The sequence below is a fragment of the Chrysemys picta genome, chromosome 6 (assembly GCF_011386835.1).
Source record: "Chrysemys picta bellii isolate R12L10 chromosome 6, ASM1138683v2, whole genome shotgun sequence".
NCBI lineage: Eukaryota > Metazoa > Chordata > Testudines > Emydidae > Chrysemys > Chrysemys picta.
This window is the reverse complement of record NC_088796.1, coordinates 90,270,044-90,289,569: the sequence shown is the minus strand read 5'-3', so window position 1 is coordinate 90,289,569 and position 19,526 is coordinate 90,270,044. Positions and strand designations below refer to the sequence as shown.

Here is a 19,526-nt window from a genome sequence, read left to right as displayed (position 1 = left end):
AGGGTATCAAACTCCAATGCATACTCCAGGGGGACACCATCCAGAAAGAAATATTTCCTGAACCCCCACTTCTGGCCTTCAAACAAACATCCCCAACCACATCATCAGAAGCAAGCTGCAGATGCAAAACCTGCAGCATATCTCCACTGCTACAATGATCAGCATCCCCCACGACACACCTTTCAGGACCCATCCACTGCACTAAATGCCCTAACTATATGGGTGAAATCAGACAATCACTATGCTCTTGAATTAACTCTCACAGGAAAATAAGATAAAAACCGATCATCTGTGGGTGAACACTTTTCAAAAAGCAATCATTCTGTATCTGACTTATCGTCTTGAGAAATACCCTGCACAACATTTTCAAAAGACGAGCCTGGGAGCTTAAATTCATAACTTTGCTAGACACTAAAAATCGTGGTCTTAATAAAATCACTGGATTTACAGATTGTTGTAATAAGCTATAACTCACTAATTCCCCCTCCCTTTTTTGTCCTATAACTACAGGGGTGCTAAGGGCCACTTAGCACATATTCTAAGTAACTATTCAAGGTTAAGTATTTATGTTAAACCAGGCCTGCACAACTCGTAAAGCGGTGAGGGCCATATTACTCCAAAGAAAATAGCTGAGGGCTGAAACCCCCCGGCCGTGCTGAAACACGCCCCCCCCCCCCCCACAGCGCCACCCAGCCCCGCCGAACCCTGTCCCCCCCGAGCGCTGCCCAGCCCCCGTGTAAGCAAGCAGGACTCATCCCGGCGGCGCCTCCTGATAGTCTTCTTGGGAATTAGCTCATCCAGCTGTTGGAGTAACTGCTCCAACATTTTTTCCACACATAGCTGGAACACCATCAGTACAAATGGCCACCAAGTTTGTGAAATCTACTCCCACCTTATCATTCATGCACTTTATCACTTCACTGGAGATTTCTTTTCCAGTTGTGCCACCCATCATGGAGCACATGCCAACAAGTTCTTCAGTAATTTCAAAGTTTTTATCAATACCTCTAATAAAAATAAGAAGTTGGGTGGTGTCTTTTAAATCGGTGCTTTCATCCATAGCTAGGGAGTAAAAGCAGAATTCACTGACTCTCTGCTTTAACTGATCACTTAGATTAGTAGAAATGTCAGCTATTCTTCTCTGTACAGTCATGCGTGATAGACTGACATTCTCAAATATTCCCCTCTTTTCTGGACATAACTCAGATACAGCAATCAACATACTTTTTTAAAAACTCGCCTTCTGTGAAGCATTTCCCAGCAGCAGCAATTTTCTTAGAAATTTGAAAGCTTACTTTAGTAACTGTATCGTTCTCAGTGCTCACTTTCTTGAAAATTTGCTGTTCTCCACTAAGGTTTTTCACTAAACTGGCTGCTTTAATTATTTTTTCATTTGGGTTCAATTTGGCGAGATTGGGATGTTTAGTTTCAAAGTGCCGCCGAAGGTTGTATTCTTTCGGAACGGCTAACGTTTCACGACACACAAGACACAGTATTTTGTCTTTGGAAACAGTACATAAGTATTTATTTGTCCATTCAGTGTTGAAAACTCTGTGCTGTGATTCTATTTTTCTCTTTTTCTTTTCACTCATGGTAGCCATTATGAAGCTCAAGATTTTGTTGAATAAATTCACACACAAGGGAAACGCTCAGTCACACACAAAGAGAAGAGATATCTCACGGCGCATGGCACACTAGCAAGGCACTCACTGTGTAGAAGCCTGTAGAGGGGGAAAGAAACGGCGCGCATAGGGTAACCAAATCACATCAGTAAAATAGGACCCGCCCCCTCCCTGCTCGGCCCCATCATTACACCCCTCTTTGACCCCGAGGGGTCACTATATTACTGCACATGGCAGTACCAAAATTTAAAATACTGAAAATGGTATTTTCCTTCCAGCCACCGACTCGCCGCTCGCCTCCTCACCTCCCCGCAAGTATAAAGCCTCACCGCCACTACCTGCCCACCCGCCCACTCGGTTCGTCATCCCCCCATGAAATAAGGGGAGGGGAAAAGGGGGACAGTTTGAAGGGATTTTCTGGGGGTATGAACTAAGCTGGGGAGGGGGAAGGGGAGCAGTGTGAAGGGATTGGATGTGACTGTCCCACACACAAACACAGGGGCCGCAGGGAGCCCTGGGAGTGGGGGCAGTGTGATAGGGGCTGGGGAGGGATAAGGTCCCTGGACCAGGGAAGGGGGCAGCAGTCAGGGCAGGGCAGGTGCAAAACACACACACACACACACACGGCTGGCTTTAGGAAGTGCGGGGCCCAATTCGAACATTTTTGGCAGGGCCCCAGCAGGGATGACTAGAAGAAAAAAAAAAAAAACATGTAAAAAAAAAAAAAGCCTTTCCTTTCTTCCATGTATTATTTACTTTCCATAACTATATAAATAATAAAATTATATATTATGTACATTGTGTTATGCTGTTGATCAGTTATTAATGAGCTCCATTTCACATGTGGGGGTCCCCGCCACTCCCTGGGGGTGTCCTAGGGTGACCAGATGTCCCAATTTTATAGGGACAGTCCCAATTTTTGGGTCTTTTTCTTATATAGGCTCCTATTATCCCCCACCCCTGTTCTGTTTTTTCACACTTGCTGTCTGGTCACCCTAGTGGTGTGCACATGTGTGGGTCCCAGGTGCTCCCAGCCCCCCTCATTGAAGCAGGTGTGCAGGGTTCCTGCCCTGGGAACTGCAGGGCACCAGTGGACATGGGACTGGCTGGAGGGAGGGCAGGGGCTGACTGGAGGTAAGGTCTGGCTGCAGGCAGGGCAAGGAATGCGGGGCTGGTTGGAGACAGGGGGGTATGGGGCAGGCTGGCTGGCTTCAGGCAGGGCCGCAGCAGGGTGCGGCAGGGGTTGGCTGGGCTGGAGACAGAGGAGTGCGGGACTGGCTGGCTTCAGGCAGGGGGTTGCGGCAGGGGTTTGCTGGAGACAGGGCTGGGGGTGCGGGGCTGGGGTGGGCAGGGATGTGTGTGGGGCTGGCTGGCTTCGGGCAGGGCCGCAGGGGGGTGCGGCAGGGGTTGGCTGGAGACAGAGCAGAGAGTGCGGCAGGGGCTGGCTGCGGGCAGGGCAGGAGGTGCGGGACTGGCTGGAGACGGGCTGGTGCAGGCAGGGCAGGGGGTGCGGAGCTGGAAACAGGGCAGGGGATGGAGCAGGGGCTGGCTGCAGGCAGGGGGTGTGGGGCTGGCTAGAGACAGGGGCTGGCTGCGAGCAGGGTAGGGGGTGCGGGGCTGGGGCGTGTGGGGCTGGCTGGCTGGGGGCAGGGCAGGAGGTGCGGGGTGGTGTGGGCAGGGGGTGCACTAGAGGCAGCTGGAGCCCCAGGCCCTTTAAATAGCCCCCTGGGGAAGTTGGGCCACCCCAGCACGCCAGACTGGGGCTTGGGGCCCGATTCAGGAGACTCAGTTGAATCGGCCTAAAGCCGACCACACACACACACACACTCTCTCTCTCTCTCTCTCTCTCCCCCCCCCTCCCCGGTTTTTCCGGCTGCCCACAGACAGTTCAAACCCCACCTCATCACTACGGAGGCCGCCCTAGGAGCAACCAGCGCAGTAGCCACCCCACCCCCAACCAAAGAGTGGGTTTGGCGGGGTCTCGGCCCAGTCCCCACCAGCTGCGGCTCGAGCCCAGGTGCCCCTCCCCTCGCTCGCACTTACCAGCTCTGCCTCATGCCCAGCGCTTCCCGCCTCAGCAGGCCCCGGAAGTGACGCACCCGCTGTACGCCAGGCAGGGGGAGCGGGAGATGGAGACACGTGCACGCATGTGCGCGCTTCTGGCCGTTCAGAGCGCGGTGCGCGGGGGCCCCCGGCCGCCGCGCTTCTGACCGTCCGGGCCGTCGGAGCGCGGCACGTGCATGCGGGGCTGTGAGGTTGCCCCCCCCTAGGCAGGAGACAAAGCTGGCAGCCGCGCTTCTCACCAGCCGGAGCTGTGAGGTTGCTGCTTCCCCTCGCCCCCCGGCAGGGGGAGAACCTGGCAGCCGCGCTTCTGACCGGACCTGATGACCTCTCAATTCAAAGTCTCTTCCAGCCCTGTTTGTCTATGAAAATGCAGTTATGTTGTTTAAGATTCACAATGCAAATTAGATCAATTAATTGAATATGTACTGAATCAAGTGATTCAACTTTATTGAAGTTTGATTATATAAATTCAGATGTCTTATGCTTGAAATAAAACTAATTATTTATTGAATACAAAAAAAAATAGGCCTTCCCTGAATGTGAATTCTATGGAGTACTAATACACAACTGCAGTGATGGACAAAAGTGTTAATATATCAGAGAACAGGTATTTAACTTACTGCTGAATGTTCCAAGTCAGTATATAAAAAGCTGCAAATTAAGTAACAAATCTGCATGATGCATCAATGAGAGATCTATAAAATTGGTGTTAGTAGTATATGCAACGTACACGATGAATTGGAATTTCTTTCATATCTTCCCTGTGATCCCGGGCATAGTCCCATAGATAATAATCAAGAAGAACTGCATTGATTCTTTCACTCATGTTTTGTCCCTTCTTCTTATAAAGTTCCAGCAGATGATCACAAATCAATCCACAACACCAAATAGAACAACCTCGGATCTCCACTTCTTGTTTATCTCCAGACTGGAACATTATTCCTATTGAACAGAATAGAGAGCACTCCAATTAATGTTCAGTGGATCAGAAGACAGGAGTCACAGATGCTATACACCTTCTCTTTAAGCTACATATAGTTAAATATAAACTAGAGTTACAGATTTAATATACTGCACTATTAAAAAAAAAAAATCAGCCTGTGCATTTTCTAGAGTTTTCATTTTGTTTTTCTGTGTATATTTATGAGTTGCTGCATTGTTAAACTCCCATCTACTGAGAAGTATGTCCTATATATTTTAGTTATTTCTAAAATACAGCAGTAGGTGGCCGCGGATGAGGGAAGGGTTGATATATGGGCAAATCCAGATACTACAGCACTATTCAAAGTCAGGAAAGCTGCACACATTTATGAATACACCTTACTCCTGTTCTTGCAATTCCAGTCCTTGTCAGTCTCTTGTCAGAAAAAGATAATTACGTATCCACCATTGTATGGCAACAGAATCTGATTATATCACCCTAGCACTAGAAGACCACAAGACTCTTAAGCTCCTGTGGTTTAAAACAGAATTCAAATCTGATTTCCAAAAAAACTAGTGAACAAATCCACTGTGTCATATAATTCCTCATCTTTTTTTTTTTGTCATCGGGGAAGATATAAGACAGACACACTGTTTTGCATGTAGATGATATTGCAGTTTCTCATTTTCTCCGTTAACTTTCTTTTTTAAGAAAAGTAACATATTTTAGAAGAGTTAATCTACTCCTTTTGAACAGCTCACTAACTGAACAGAATGCTATTTTAATCTAAAAAGGATTTAACAGCTAAAACAGAATAATCCGGAAAATGAAGGTTTTGTCCTGAAACATTATTCGGTGGGACTGTAGTTCATCCCATTATTTTGATGTCCTTTACCTCTCCCCAGTGCCCGCAAGAATGGAACTGTAGCCTTTAGTTTGTATTTGATGCTGCCAGTCAATACTGAAAAATTTGTGAACACTGAAACCAGAACATTACAGGAGAGCAACATTGGGTACATGAATAAAATGCAATGCACTGTATTCAGATTTTCAATGAGGAGGATTGTTTGCTCTGAAAGACTTGCTAAAGGGAAGAAAAACCAAATTTGGAAGACTGGGAGCTGCTTTCTTTGAAGTAAGTGATTGGTATAATTAAGGAGACAGGGAAGTGTAGATTTAATAAATGAACTATTGTTTATAATGTCTTGATATTGGATTTACCCTACTGCCAGGCAGTATTGTTTCATCAGAGATGAACAAACAGCCAAAAATTACCCAAAACTAAGTACGGGGTAAAGTGGTTAAGCCAAAGATAGGCTACAGGTTTTAATGAGAAAAGTAAAACAAACAAATGAAAAAAAATCTAGAGACAAATCCCATTTCTACTATTAGTTGTTTTACTGTTAACATGCACAGGAAAATGGAAACAAAACATCAATAAATAAAAACATGACTCCAGAGAGAATTTGCTTACATGGTGTTCAGAATTTCACTTAACGTGGATAGGTTTACATAATAACTAACAAATTAACTTTATGTTTCTGTATTACTGTTCTTTTCACACACACACAGTAACTGTTAGCAGTTTGAGGTAAATGACTGTCCACATCCTTTTGTTTTTTCAAGTTCAGGAAAAAGGTAGGTACAACTCTTAGGAACTCACCAAGGGTATGTTTACACTACAATTAAAAACCTGTGACTGGCCCATGCCAGCTGACTCAGACTCACAGAGCTTGGGCTAAGGGGCTGTTTAATTACAGTATAGACATTCAAGCTTGGGCTGGAGCTCCAACCTGAGTTTGAATGTCTACACCGCAATTAAACAGCTCCTTAGCCCAAGCCATGTGAGCCAGAGTCAGCTGGCATGGGCCAGCTGCAGGTGTCTAACTGCAACATAGACATATCCTAAGCCACAAACTGGCAGCTATAACCTTGTTGAAAATGACACCAGCCCAACAGAAGCTCAGTATACCAGTTCATCATCATCGTCAACATCTGTGACGTTGTGCAGTCTATATGGTTTTATAAAAACATGATAATAAGTGAATATAATGTAACTGGGATAGCTTTAGAAAAATATGGTAAAAAGTGTATATAACGTAACTAGGATATGCTTCATGCAAAAGGTCTCTTGTAAGGTATCATTACAAAGCTTATAATTTACTGAGTGTGATCATCCGATTTGTATAAATGTACCACTCTTGTATCTAAAACTAGAAATATAAAATATAACTCTGAGGGCCTATTGTAATTATGTAAAGTGTGGGCCATTATTAATGGCCCGGAATCTTGATGACTCCCATTGTCTGCAGATGGCTGTCTTTACCTGTGAGTCTTCCTGTATATTTGTGTGCTGGCAAGTGAGTAATGAAGTCTTGCAGTGACATGTGATCATGTCACCTGAACTGGAATCCATCTTTAACCTGGTGCTTTTCCAGTGGGGAGGGGAGGGTGGAAACCCAGAGGGACAAAGAGTTCCCGCCTTATGCAAAAGATATATAAAGGGGTGGAAGAGAACAAAGGGGAGGGAGGAGCCATCATGAAGAATCCCCTAGCTATCACCTGAGCTGGAACAAGAGCTGTACCAGGGGAAAGAATTTTGCCCAGGCCTGGAAGGTGTCCAGTCTGAGAAAAACTTACTGAAACATCTCTGAGGGTGAGATTATCTGTATTCAGTTTGATTAGACATAGATTTGCGCATTTTATTTTATTTTGTTTGGTGACTTACTTTGTTCTGTCTATTACTACTTGGAACCACTTAAATCCTACTGTCTGTATTTAATAAAATCACTTTTTATTTAGTAATTTACTCAGAGTATGTATTAATACCTGGGGGAGCAAACAACTGTGCATATCTCTCTATCAGTGTTATAGAGGGCGAACAATTTATGAGTTTACTCTGCATAAGCTTTATGCAGGGTAAAACGGATTTTTCTGGGTTTAGACCCCATTGGGAGTTGGGCATCTGAGTGCTAAAGACAAGCACAGTTCTGTGAGCTGTTTTCAGGTAAACTTGTAGCTTTGGGGCAAGTGATTCAGACCCTGGATCTGTGTCTGGAGCCAGACGGGAGTGTCTGGCTCAGCAACACAGGGTGCTGGAGTCCTGAGCTGGCAGGGAAAACAGGAGCAGAGGTAGTCTTTTGCACATCGGGTGGCAGCTCCCAAGGAGGTTTCTGTGATCCTACCCATCACAACATCCTTTTAAATCCAACCATAGTAGTGTTTAATCCAAATAAATGTACAGTTTAATATTTATATATGATGAAAAGGATGACGGGGCGATCTCATCCCCAATCTTTAGAGCATGTACTTTCCCACCCTCTCCCCATCATTGGATGATAACTCTGCATATCAAAAGGAAAAAAAAAACTTCTCTCATACCTCTTTCAGAGAGGCTACATAACCTCTACGCTACAAAATATTCATAAATGCTGACAAACACCACAAACACACTTGATGCAATAAAGGAGTTGCAAACCTTCATGGAGTTTCTTCATCAGTTCATCAGAATATCTCATTGCTCCCAGGTGAACAAGGACTTGAGGGATCCTATAGTCAGCAAATATAGTCAGACTAGAAATGTCACCGAAGCAGCCATCTCCTTTCCCTTCCAATGCGCTCCAGGTATCAGCCACTAGTATTTGTGCCGTTTATAAAAAGACACCTTTTTACCTGACAGACAACAAGAAAACAACTGTTTAGGCATCTGAGAGATGCAAGTATTCAGAGACTTCATTTTGTTAAAGGAAACAATCATTATGCTTACCCAACTAAGGATGGCTGCCCCCCTCTATGTTTAAAGAAATACTAATCTTAGAATCTTATCATGTTTCACTCAAATGCAACTCAAAGTATAGCCTGTTCCATGTAAGGAAGTAACACTTTGTATTTATAGCAACAATTTCCAGCACTTAACTTTTCAAAAGAAAGAAATTAAAGCAAAGCTAGACTGCGATAGTACAGCCGAGTCACAGCATACGCACATTTAACTTACGCAAATTCAACTATACGCGCTCTGCAAAAAAAAAAGAAAAAGAAAAACAACAAGGTACCTGTAAATAGTGCGGGTGATTCCACCCAATGAGCGTATGCCTCGAAGTTAGTGTGAGATGGGAGACGTAAATCTGCTGTTCCCTCAGGTCAGTCTCAGTTCCTGCATGCCTCTCATAGTGTGAGCATCTCACCGCGCTGAGTGTGATTCTAGTGTTTAAAGATACGTATTTTTGGTACAACATGGCCCCTAAACGCCAACTACTTCATCTGGTGCTCAAACGAAGAAACAGTGATCTGTTCCAACGCTGGAGGAAAAACTGGCTGTGTTGGACTTACTGAGAGACGGTATGTCAGTCTCCAACGTGGCGCGTAAATATGGCCACAATGAATCTAGCATCCGTGACATCAAGATTTGAGAGAGAGAAATTCGTCAAGCTGTGGCATCAAGTGCTCCAATAACTGCTAAGGTGACGAGCCAAGTGCATGATAAGACTTTAGTGAAGACTGAAAAAGCATTAAACGTATGGCTGGAAGACATGAACTGTAAACGTGTGCCTATCGATGGCAATACGTTGCGAGAAAAGGCTCTTAGCCTCTACGCACTGTTCAAACCTCCTGCTGAAGAGGGACAGCCTTCTGATGAGAAGGAATTCAAAGCCAGCCAAGGTTGGCTTAACGGCTTTAGGAACTGCTTCAGGAACTGCTTCAACCTCAAAAACGTGCAGACTACTGGTGAAGCTGCATCTGCCAATGAAGAAGCAGCAGCAAAAGCCTACCCCGAACAATTAAAGAAAATCATAGAAGAAAAGGGCTATCTTCCAGAACAAGTTTTTAATGCTGATGAGACTGGGCTCTTCTGGAAAAAAATGCCCAACCGCACTTATATTTTGAAATCAGAAAGACAAGCCCCTGGCTTCAAAGCAGCTGAAGACCGTGTGACTGTGTTGTTTTGTGGCAATGCAGCTGGACATTTAATAAAACCAGGCTTGCTCTATGTGTTCTGTCAATCAAATAAAAAGGCTTGGGTGAAGGCAGCATTATTTCTGGATTAGTTCCACAAGTGTTTCATTCCAGAGGTCAAGTGGTACCTCGAAGAGAAAGGACTTGACTTTAAAGTGTTGCTGATTGTAGACAATGCTCCTGGCAACCCTGTGGCACTCCGGTTTGCACATAACGACGTTGAAGTCATCTTTCTCTCGTCTCCCCCCCCCCCCCATTACCACCTCCATCCTCTCGACCAAGGTGTGATTAGCTGTTTCAAGGCTATGTACACGAGGCTTACGTTCTCACGGATACGTAGCGCTATGGATGCTGATCCCAATCTTAATGTGATGGAGTGTTGGAAGTCCTTCAACATTGCCGATTGCATCACTTATATTAATCAGGCAATGGATACAATCAAGCCTGAAACAGTGAATGCATGTTGGCGAAATCTATGGAAAGAAAGAATGTGTGAATGATTTTAAGGGTTTCCCCACCATTGACAAAGAAATGAAATGCATTGTTCAGGTGGCCAGGCAAGTGAGTGGTGATGGCTTCGTCGAGATCCTTGAGGAAGAAGTTGAACAATTAATTGAGAGTCATAGAGAAACATTGACTAACAGAGTTAGAGGAACTGATAAAATCGTCTACAGAAGATGATGACAACGAACAGGAAGAACCAGCAAGTTGGAATCTTCATAAATTTGCTGAAGTGTTCCAAGCAGCGAAACACTTGAATGATTTAATTTCTGAATATGATCCCTCTATAGAACGAAGCCTCAAAAATCACACGTAGTATTACAGATGATTTGAGACTGTGTCTCTTGAGCTGCTCAAGAGACAACAGCGACAGTTGCCAATCACCATGTTTTTCAAGGAAAAACAACCAGCAGCAGATTAAGCCTACGCAATCAACTTCTTGAGCCGAACCAACCACTTCATCTACAACTCGCTCTCCGTCACCCAAGCTCTCCGACACCTCTGTCTCCTGGATCGACATTAAACCCTGACGACCCCCTGTAGTTACCCCCCTGTAATTAAAAATACAGTACTGTAAAATTATATTGTGCATATGTACTCTATTATATATTGTACATTACTGTAGACATATATTATTAAAAAGAACAGGAGTACTTGTGGCACCTTAGAGACTAACAAATTTATTAGAGCATAGCTTTCGTGGGCTGTAGTCCATGAAAGCTTATGCTCTAATAAATTTGTTAGTCTCTAAGGTGCCACAAGTACTCCTGTTCTTTTTGCGGATACAGATTAACACGGCTGCTACTCTGAAATATATATTATTGTACAGGGTTGTATACACAAAATCATGTACAGTATACTGTACTTTATGGGCGATTTAAAGGATTTTCAAGGGTAATGTTGACTATACGTAATTTTCGCCTTACTTTAGAACCTAATCCCCGTGTAAGATGTGACTCCACTGTAGTTTTCATGCCCTGGCATGCATGCACGCACGCACTTTTATCCTTCCCAAAATGCTACCATAGTGACCCCATCTCCCTCTAAGCCTCCATAACTTGTCTGTTGGACAGAGTGGAATTAGCTAGGGTTGTTGGTGGCAGTTTCCAGGAAGAAGCATATATCTTTAGGGAAATACTGTTACCATTTGAACTGCTTTCTCAGATTGTTTCGGAGGGAAGTTGGGCCAACTATCAGTTTTGGCAGTGGGACTCCAATGAAGGATTGGATGGTGATCCCTCCTCCCCAGTGAAAAAAGGAGAAACAGCTGGAACCATCAGAACCCTTACTAATTCTGACCGACCAATAGATCTCATCTTGAGAGTCAGACAGAGGCCTAAGTACCATCTTACCAATGCTAGTTGCTGCTAACAAAGCAGTGCATTGAGCATGTAAGGTATGATAATGCTTCTAGTACCAAATCAGAGAAAAGGTGGATTGTTAGGAGTGAGGATTTTACAGTTCCAGAATGTTGGACGCAAGGGATATATATCATTCATGGGTCACTGCTTGGAAAGGATCCCATGGTTTAACTGGCAGGCATAAGACTCCTGCAGTGTGAATCTCAAAATTCTGGGACACATTTCAAGTACAGCAGTGATTGTGAGTACAACAGTGATTCACAAGTAATATGTCTCTGGTCCCCACTTCAGCGCTTGCTTAATTGTGGCCTAGAACAGCAACTAATTTTTTTGGTTTTTTTGGGGGTGGGGGGAGGGGAGCACACAGGGGGAAGAGAGGGAGGGCAGTCTATTAATATTGTTAAGGGCACAAACAAAACAGAAAGACTTTTTTGGTTTGTAATTTGCCTTTAAGATCAGGGACTCTGATTTCTGTAATTTTAGTAACAAAGTGTCTCATATGTAGTACCTTTTGTGAAACTTGCACTCAGAGTTGGGGACATCTTGTTTTAGTTGTAAAAATTCCCCTTGAAAAAAATCAGAGCATGACTGAGAAAAGCTGAAGCCTATTTTGCTTATACTTTTTAATACGAATGTGTGACGCTAATACACATTACATTTTTGTTCCTAAGTGTTATCAGGGAAATTTTATTTGGTTTTCAGATTCCTCCCCAACCCAACTTCAGTTTCTGCTACTTCCTGATCCTGTATCATGTCATGGTCCTGCCTTGTGACACCTCAGTCTTCTACCATGGAAGCAATGTTGAGAACGTGCAAACTGGGGACTGTCTCTCAACTGCTAGCACTGATTTTGTTACAACTATGGTATAAATTTGGCCAGCACTGTTTCATCCATCTCAGAACATATAGCTGCCTGGCAAAAAACAAAGATAGGCCATGCACTAGTGCAATAAACTTTGATCATATAAATGTTTATGGTGCAACATCAGCATTTGTGACTGATTTTCATTCTACAGTTTGTTTGCAGCTGCTATTTATAACGCAAGACTCATTAAGCATTCAGGCTCTTGTGAAGGTTACATAAACACATTTTGCCATTCCTCACATAAGAAGCATATTCTGCTTATCACTTTCCAGTAAAGTGTTTATCTTTTAATCAGACATGTATTTGCTGGAAGGAGGAAAAATATGCTTTGAACTGTTTAACGTGAACAACATAGTAAGTTCAGAAACTAGTTAGGGTGGATTTATTGTAGAATATAGGCCCACCTGAGATTTGGATGAACTATGATTTTAAATCGAGTTGGGATATTAGCATGAGCAACAGATCCAACACAAATGACTGAAAAGAATAAGACTGAGAAAGAAGAGTTGTTGTGTTAAACGTGTAGTGACCCTTCTGCGGCAACACGATCCCTTTCTGGCCTATCTCGGAGTGAAGCTGGATCGCACGCTAACCCCTTCCACAACCATCTGAAGAAGGTAATTGCCAAGACGAAGACAAGGGTCAACCGGGTCCAGAAACTGGCAAGCACAAGCTGGCGAGCATCACCATCAGTGCTAGACACATCAGTCCTTGTGTACTCCGTAGCTGAGTACTGTGCATTGGTATGGACCAGAAGTACTGAGACTCAACTTGTTACTGTCCAATTGAACACTGCAATATGGTGCATCACTGGAACCCACAAGTTGACCCCAACACCTTAGCTGCCAGTGCTGTTGCACATTGCTCCCCCATCCATTTGCTACAATGCCACAACCCTTCAGGAATTCCAGAGGACCATGGAAAATGAAGTCTTCCCATCCCCCAGGACCTTAACACCATTTTTCACCAGCGCTTGAGGTTGCATAAGCACTTTTGGACCCAGGCATTTAAGCTTCAATAGTGGGATTTCAACCCTGATGAAGCTTGGAAAGCAGAATGGAATTCATAAGACGTCACAAATAATTGCCTTGTGAAAGACCCAATGCAGAAGATCCCTGGTTTGAGCTCCCACGAAGTTCATGGGCAACCAAAACCACATCTGCACAAACCATGGCAGTTGCAGATACTTGCTGTACAAATGGAAAATTAAAGACGCTCCAGTGTGCGACTGGGGTCACCCAGAACAGACCATGGAACATATAACAACTCAATGCCTGACTCACAAATACGAAGGAGGCATCGTAGCAATACACTCTGCTACTCCAGATGCAACAATCTGGCTTAGCCATCTAAATGTAAAGATGTTGCTCTACATTTACATCAGCCATACGAAGAAGAAATAGTGACTCTTCAAATACTAGTGCTATCTTATTTAAGATTCAGGCGAAATAACAGAAATAAAACAGTTAATTGGGTACCAGGTGCAGTAAATAATCGGTTATAAAAGAAACTCCATCTGGCCTTTGCCGATTATTGGACCTTAGCTATTACATCAGTTATTTGTTAAAATGTATAAAAAAGGGAAACTCTTAAAGGGTTCATTGCTAATACCTGCCTGACCATGCTGGAGCTAACCAATATGGATCTAAGCACCGTTGGGTTTAGGCCATTTGTAAGCATCTTGATCAAATGCTTATAAAATGTTTTGTTACTGTTTGGAAGTAGTAAATTACTTATTATTTAGGCTTTTTAGACATGATATTTATACAGTTGATATTAAATCAACCAAATATTTAGAAAAGGAATTTATGATTAAATTAATATGGTAATACCCTGCATAAATAATAATAATTCAAACTCATCTGAACTGTTTCCCATACAGAAGACATCTTATTTCTCAGTAGGAAGCCACACAAAGAAATAAAATAACATCGCCTACTGAAGACCAGCTAGGGAAAAATTAACAATCAATTATAAATACCATTCTGCACTTTATTGGCCTACTTCCTCTTTGCATGTTGTCAGTATGTTTTAGGTTCAAGTTAAGATGTTCAAAAAAGGTATCTTGAAGAGACCACCTATTATCACTAATGCTCATGCAGGTCTTCTTCATGTGTGGTGTGAAAGTGGAGTGCTAGTATAGACAGGACTAAACAGTGCAGCTCACTTGCTCTGACACCCGGGATGGAATATGCTAGTACAGACCAAGCTCCAGTATAGATAGGAGATGCCAACAAATGAAGCAAAGATTGACTAGACCCAATTTCCTGAAAGGCAGCCCTGTAGAGATGATGTACGAGCAGAAGTATAACATTATGGTCTCATTCTATTTTATATTCATCTATATAACACCCACTGAAATCAACAGGAGTCATGGGGCAGATCCCCACTTGGTGTAAATTGTTATACTCCATTAAAAGTAAAAGTTTCTTCAGTGGCTGCTGAAACCCTTAAAAAATGGGGAGAAGGGAAGAAAAAAAATCTGGAGACAGATAAAAGGAAAAATAAAGTTAGGGGGAGCAAAATATGAACTTTCAGCTGCTGGAATCATCTCTTCCTGTGTGTTTATATAGATCCTGGTACAATGGGACCCTGATTTGACTGGGAACCCTGTCACTCCTATAATAGAAAAAAACAAAACAAAACAAAAAACACAACAAGAGTGGTGAAGAGGAAACAGAAGGGGAAAAAGAAAAAAAAAAAAAACAACTGTGCACTTTTACTCAGAAGTGTGTATCATCCACAAGGAATGCATCACTGACTAGTACAGGAGTTATTTATCAGTGCAAGTAATTATGGAAGTCCCTACTGGGTTTCAAGGAGCACGAAAGCTTTAGGTAAGCAAGTGATTTTTAAGTAATTCTTGTAATTTTGTTATCGATTGTTAGCTTTATAAACAAAATACAATTTTATCACATCTTAAAAATTAAATTGGTTTTTAAAAACAAAGTTCCCTATATTACTAATGATTACATATTATTAAAAACCCATTAAAAATAGCATTTAGTGAAAAGCAAATCTGATGTTTGCTTTTTACCCCAGAGAAACATCAGTAAAAATTGAATCGTCAATTTCACTTTCAGGTTCTCAAAACACTAACACCTGACTATAATGTTTGGATAGCAAACACAGCAGAAGAATTGTTACCATTGAAATTCAAAAATAAAAAGATTTCATGGCAATATTTCTGTTAGCCTTTGATTTTATGGAAGCTTATTTTCACAAAAATCTCAATTCTGGGCAAAAATCTGACCTGTCATTTAAAAAAAAAAAAAAAAGTTTTCATGGACAGCCTAACAATAGTTTTGGGGTACACTCAGTAATAAGTGAGCTCTTTTTAAGTTCAAAATTCCCCAGCAGAACTAACTTACCTTAAATGCAGCCTCATCTCTGTAAGAAGGAAAATTCTCTACTACTATACGCAGTAGTTTCTGAGCACTTTTCTCACTCATTTTAACACAGGTGACAAAAGAGCCTCCAAACTTCTCAAGCAGAATTGTCCCCGTTTCATTAAGAATACGATGTCTCTCTTCAATCAAAGGCATGGGGACATCTGTGTCAGAGCGAAATACATGTCTAACCTGCTCAAGTGTCATAGTGGCATAATATGCAGCACTGGTAATAGGTATTCCTTCAGAAAAATAAAAACAAAACCTTTTAGAATATCATGTTATATAGGCATTTGTGAAATAATACACTTAGGATTGGAACAGTTATATTACAGCTGTACACTAGAAAGTTACGTTCACAAATTAAGAAGCAGCAAGTATTCAGTCAACTGTTCATTTAAAACCAAACTTGAGACAATGCTTTATTATGTCTGTAGACTCCTATAGATAACAGCTCCCAATAGCAAGTCATCATTGTACATTTCTTCTCTTTTTTCTGTATCTTTCCCCATTTCTACTAGTCTTCAATACTTGACTTGATGTTTAAATAATATCCCATGCAAATATCAGCACCCAATTCTTACTCCTATTTTTACTTTAATTGCCAGTCATTCTGAATCCACATAAAATATCCTTATAGCTTTCCCCTTATTTGTATGCACTCATTGTGGTTTCTTCATAAAGACATTTAACTAGACCCACACTGAGAATTTTTGGCCATACCTTCACCATAGGTCTAGCACTCCTTCAGTGATAGCAACTGTGGAAGCACCAGCCTACACCAGGTACAGGTGTTTCTATTATTGTGGTTTCTAGACTTGCTGGAGCTGCATTGGTGTTAGATTAACAGGAGAAAATTCCTTAAAATTCTCAGTGTAGACAAGGTTTATTTGTTAATCACAAAAATATAAATTAATTTTAAGAAGTATGTACCTGAAATAACAGGAGTCACGTATGCATATAACTACAGAATTATCAAAAGTATAGTTTAACAGAAAAAATATAACTCGAGACAGAAATTGTTTTGTATATAGATGATTAAGTAGTTTACTTTATTTTCTATAAGAATGGGTATCATTAGAGCCCTTCTAGTTCATCTCATGTGAACTTAATAGGACTACCCAGGTACTACACTTGGACCACAGCTCAGAGAGCCGAGAAGCTCCATGTATTTGCAGGGTCAGGGAGTAAATTTGAAACGGACTCTGAGACAGTTTTGAATTTCCTCCTTCCCCCATCATAATGATAACTGGGTATGTAGATTTTTAGTTTAATAAGCAGCTCAACCATATAGCAGCCATGCAGTTCCACTACAATTCAGAGTAACTATGTACTAACCATCATCAAGTGCTCTGTTGATTGCTGCACAAAGAGACCAGTAACCACTGTACATCTTGCCTCTGTACTTCACCAGACACTTATGGTCTTGGTGTTCAGACCAAAAGGAAAAGTTAAGGGTATCTGCAAGAAACACCCAATTCACTGCATCATCATTAACTGCTTGAGGGTTCAGCTCGTGAAGAGATTTCCAGCCAGCCAAACTGAACTCTTTTGCTGAAACTTTGTCAAACAGAGCCTCTGCAACTTTCCTCACTCCCGCTTCTTCAACAAGCACGTCTTGGCTGTTCTCGGCTATGAACTTGGCAGAGTCTTTAGGGGACAGGAACGCTTCCATGGCTCTCCTTCTAGTGAGGGAAAGAAAAACATTCAGAGCCATCCTCTGCGGTACTCGGAGAGCGCGAGATGACCCAGGGGACTGACAGGGTCCAGCACGAACAGGGCCATCATTAGAGCCATACATCACCCAGGTCTCGCGATAGGTTGCCCCACGCCTTGCACATGGTTAGCTACAGGCCACCACAGCACTTCTCTTCGCAGAACGTACCGGAAAAAGAGAAAAACTAATGCCCCCACCAGGCGGGCGCTGCTGCAGCGGGGACAAGCGTCCCCAGCTCTCTGCTTACCTGTGCAGGTGCGCGGGCGCTTCGCAAGGAGGGCTCTACACAGCAAGCGTCAGAACGGTGACGATACCAGGTAGAACGAGAAGCAGTAACCGCGCAAAGCCCGCCCCTTCCGCTTTTCTTCCCTCCGTTTCACCTTCAGCCGCCAACCAGAACTTGCCTGATTTGCATAATAGCGGCGATACGACCAGAAGACGGTGAGCGCCAGCTTCCGAGCTAAGGCACAGGCTGCACGAAAGAGCTGTTTAACGGAGTGGCGGCTCAGCAGATTCTATCAGAGGGTGGCGAGGAGCTAACTCCGCCTTACAGACTCTTTATAGCGCTTCTGCCAAATTCTTTCCCTCTCTGTGACTCCTGGTCCAATGAGGAGAGAGGCCAGCTGCTGATTTGGGGGTAAGGGAGAATGCAGGGAAGGCAGAAAAAGGCAGTTCTGGTGGAATTATATTGCAGCGCGGATAATGTTACTTGCAGAGTGAACACAGAACGCACCATGCTTTATTTTGAAGTGTTACACACCTACAACAGGCTTAAGGAAAGTGAACAAAATACCAGGTCACGTTCCCCCATAGAAGCCGTTTGTTAGCCTCTGGTAGTCAGAAAGACACAAGACACTATGCTCCATAACTCAAAGCCTTTAAATCATGATTTGAGGATTTCAGTAACTTAGACAGATGTTATGGGTCTATTACAGGAAAAGATGGGCGAGATTCTGTAACCTGCAACATGCAAGTCACTCACTCTAGCCCAGTTCTCAAAGTTTATTGCATCCTGACCCCTTTCAGACAGTCACTACATGGGGAGGGGGAGGGAGAAAGAAGAAGAGAGGGTAGAGGGCAGGGTTTAGCTTCAGCCTTGGGTCCCAGCAAGTCTAATGCTGGCCCTGGCAACCCCAGTAAAATGGGGTCCCAACCCAGTTTGAGAATCACTGGTCTAGCTGAAAATGGTCCCATCTGCCCTCAAAAGCTAATGATTGTAACACCGGTTTCAGGCTTATTTACACTGTATTGTGAAATGGTCTTTACAGTCATGCTAAAATAGTCCCCATTTTATAAAATACAGTTGGACACTACTGCCATTCCCTGCACAGCAAATACCAGCAACCCCATATATTCTTTTCAGTGGAACACTACTTACTTGCAGCATTAACAGACCCAAAGCATTAAGTTGGATGCATATACCTTACATCAGTAGGTATTTCTCCTGCAAGTACACAACAGCAATAGAAGCAGCACAGTTCACATATGAAGGGATTCATTTTTGCAGTGTTCCTTTCCCCAGGCACTGAGAACTCACTCAAATGAAAATAAATGAAATGGAGACAGCACAATAATTTAAGTGGCTAGATTAGCCAACTGGCTTTCTTTGTACCATTGCTAGAGGTCTAGATTTAATTCAGCTTATCTGGAAAAACATGTGTGCCACTAAACATTGTCCTATAGAGAACAGGACAACTGTAGAATTTCAAATATAGCAGTTTTGTAATGGACTTGACATTCTGCATGTATTATCATATTTATAGTGGCTCAGTATGGCCTAAACACTGATTCTTAAGTGGGACAAAGGTAAGCGGACCACTGACAACTGAACTTCCATTCCCCCCCCCCCCCCATAGCTAATTAAAATACCTTCACCTCTTCATCACAAAAAGTATAGGCAGCTCAACATCAGAACAAAAGGTTACAGGAAAAATGAGAAGAGGCTCCAAATACCTTCATTGTGGTAGTTTGTATTTAAACTAACTTTCACATACAAATCGTGAAAGATACATGGATACCATCAGCATGCCATAAGAAACTCCCAGTGAAAGCAAACAGCCCTGGGTTTTGAAGCAGGAAAAGGTTGCAATTTGTTGTTCTTACAACTGTTGAAATTGACCGTATAGTACAGC

At 42.8% G+C, this 19,526-nt stretch overlaps 1 protein-coding gene across 1 annotated transcript; it reads right to left on the bottom strand.

Moving 5' to 3' along the window:
• Positions 1 to 4,100: 4,100 nt before the first annotated feature.
• QNG1 (Q-nucleotide N-glycosylase 1) lies at positions 4,101 to 17,801 on the bottom strand. The gene is given in 8 exon segments (XM_065550574.1): positions 4,101 to 4,628; positions 8,087 to 8,254; positions 8,257 to 8,280; positions 9,173 to 9,345; positions 9,892 to 10,034; positions 15,660 to 15,919; positions 17,016 to 17,362; positions 17,642 to 17,801. Coding segments are annotated over 7 exon segments (1,338 nt in total). The 5' UTR covers positions 17,353 to 17,362; positions 17,642 to 17,801; the 3' UTR covers positions 4,101 to 4,395.
• Between the last annotated feature and the right edge of the window lie 1,725 nt (positions 17,802 to 19,526).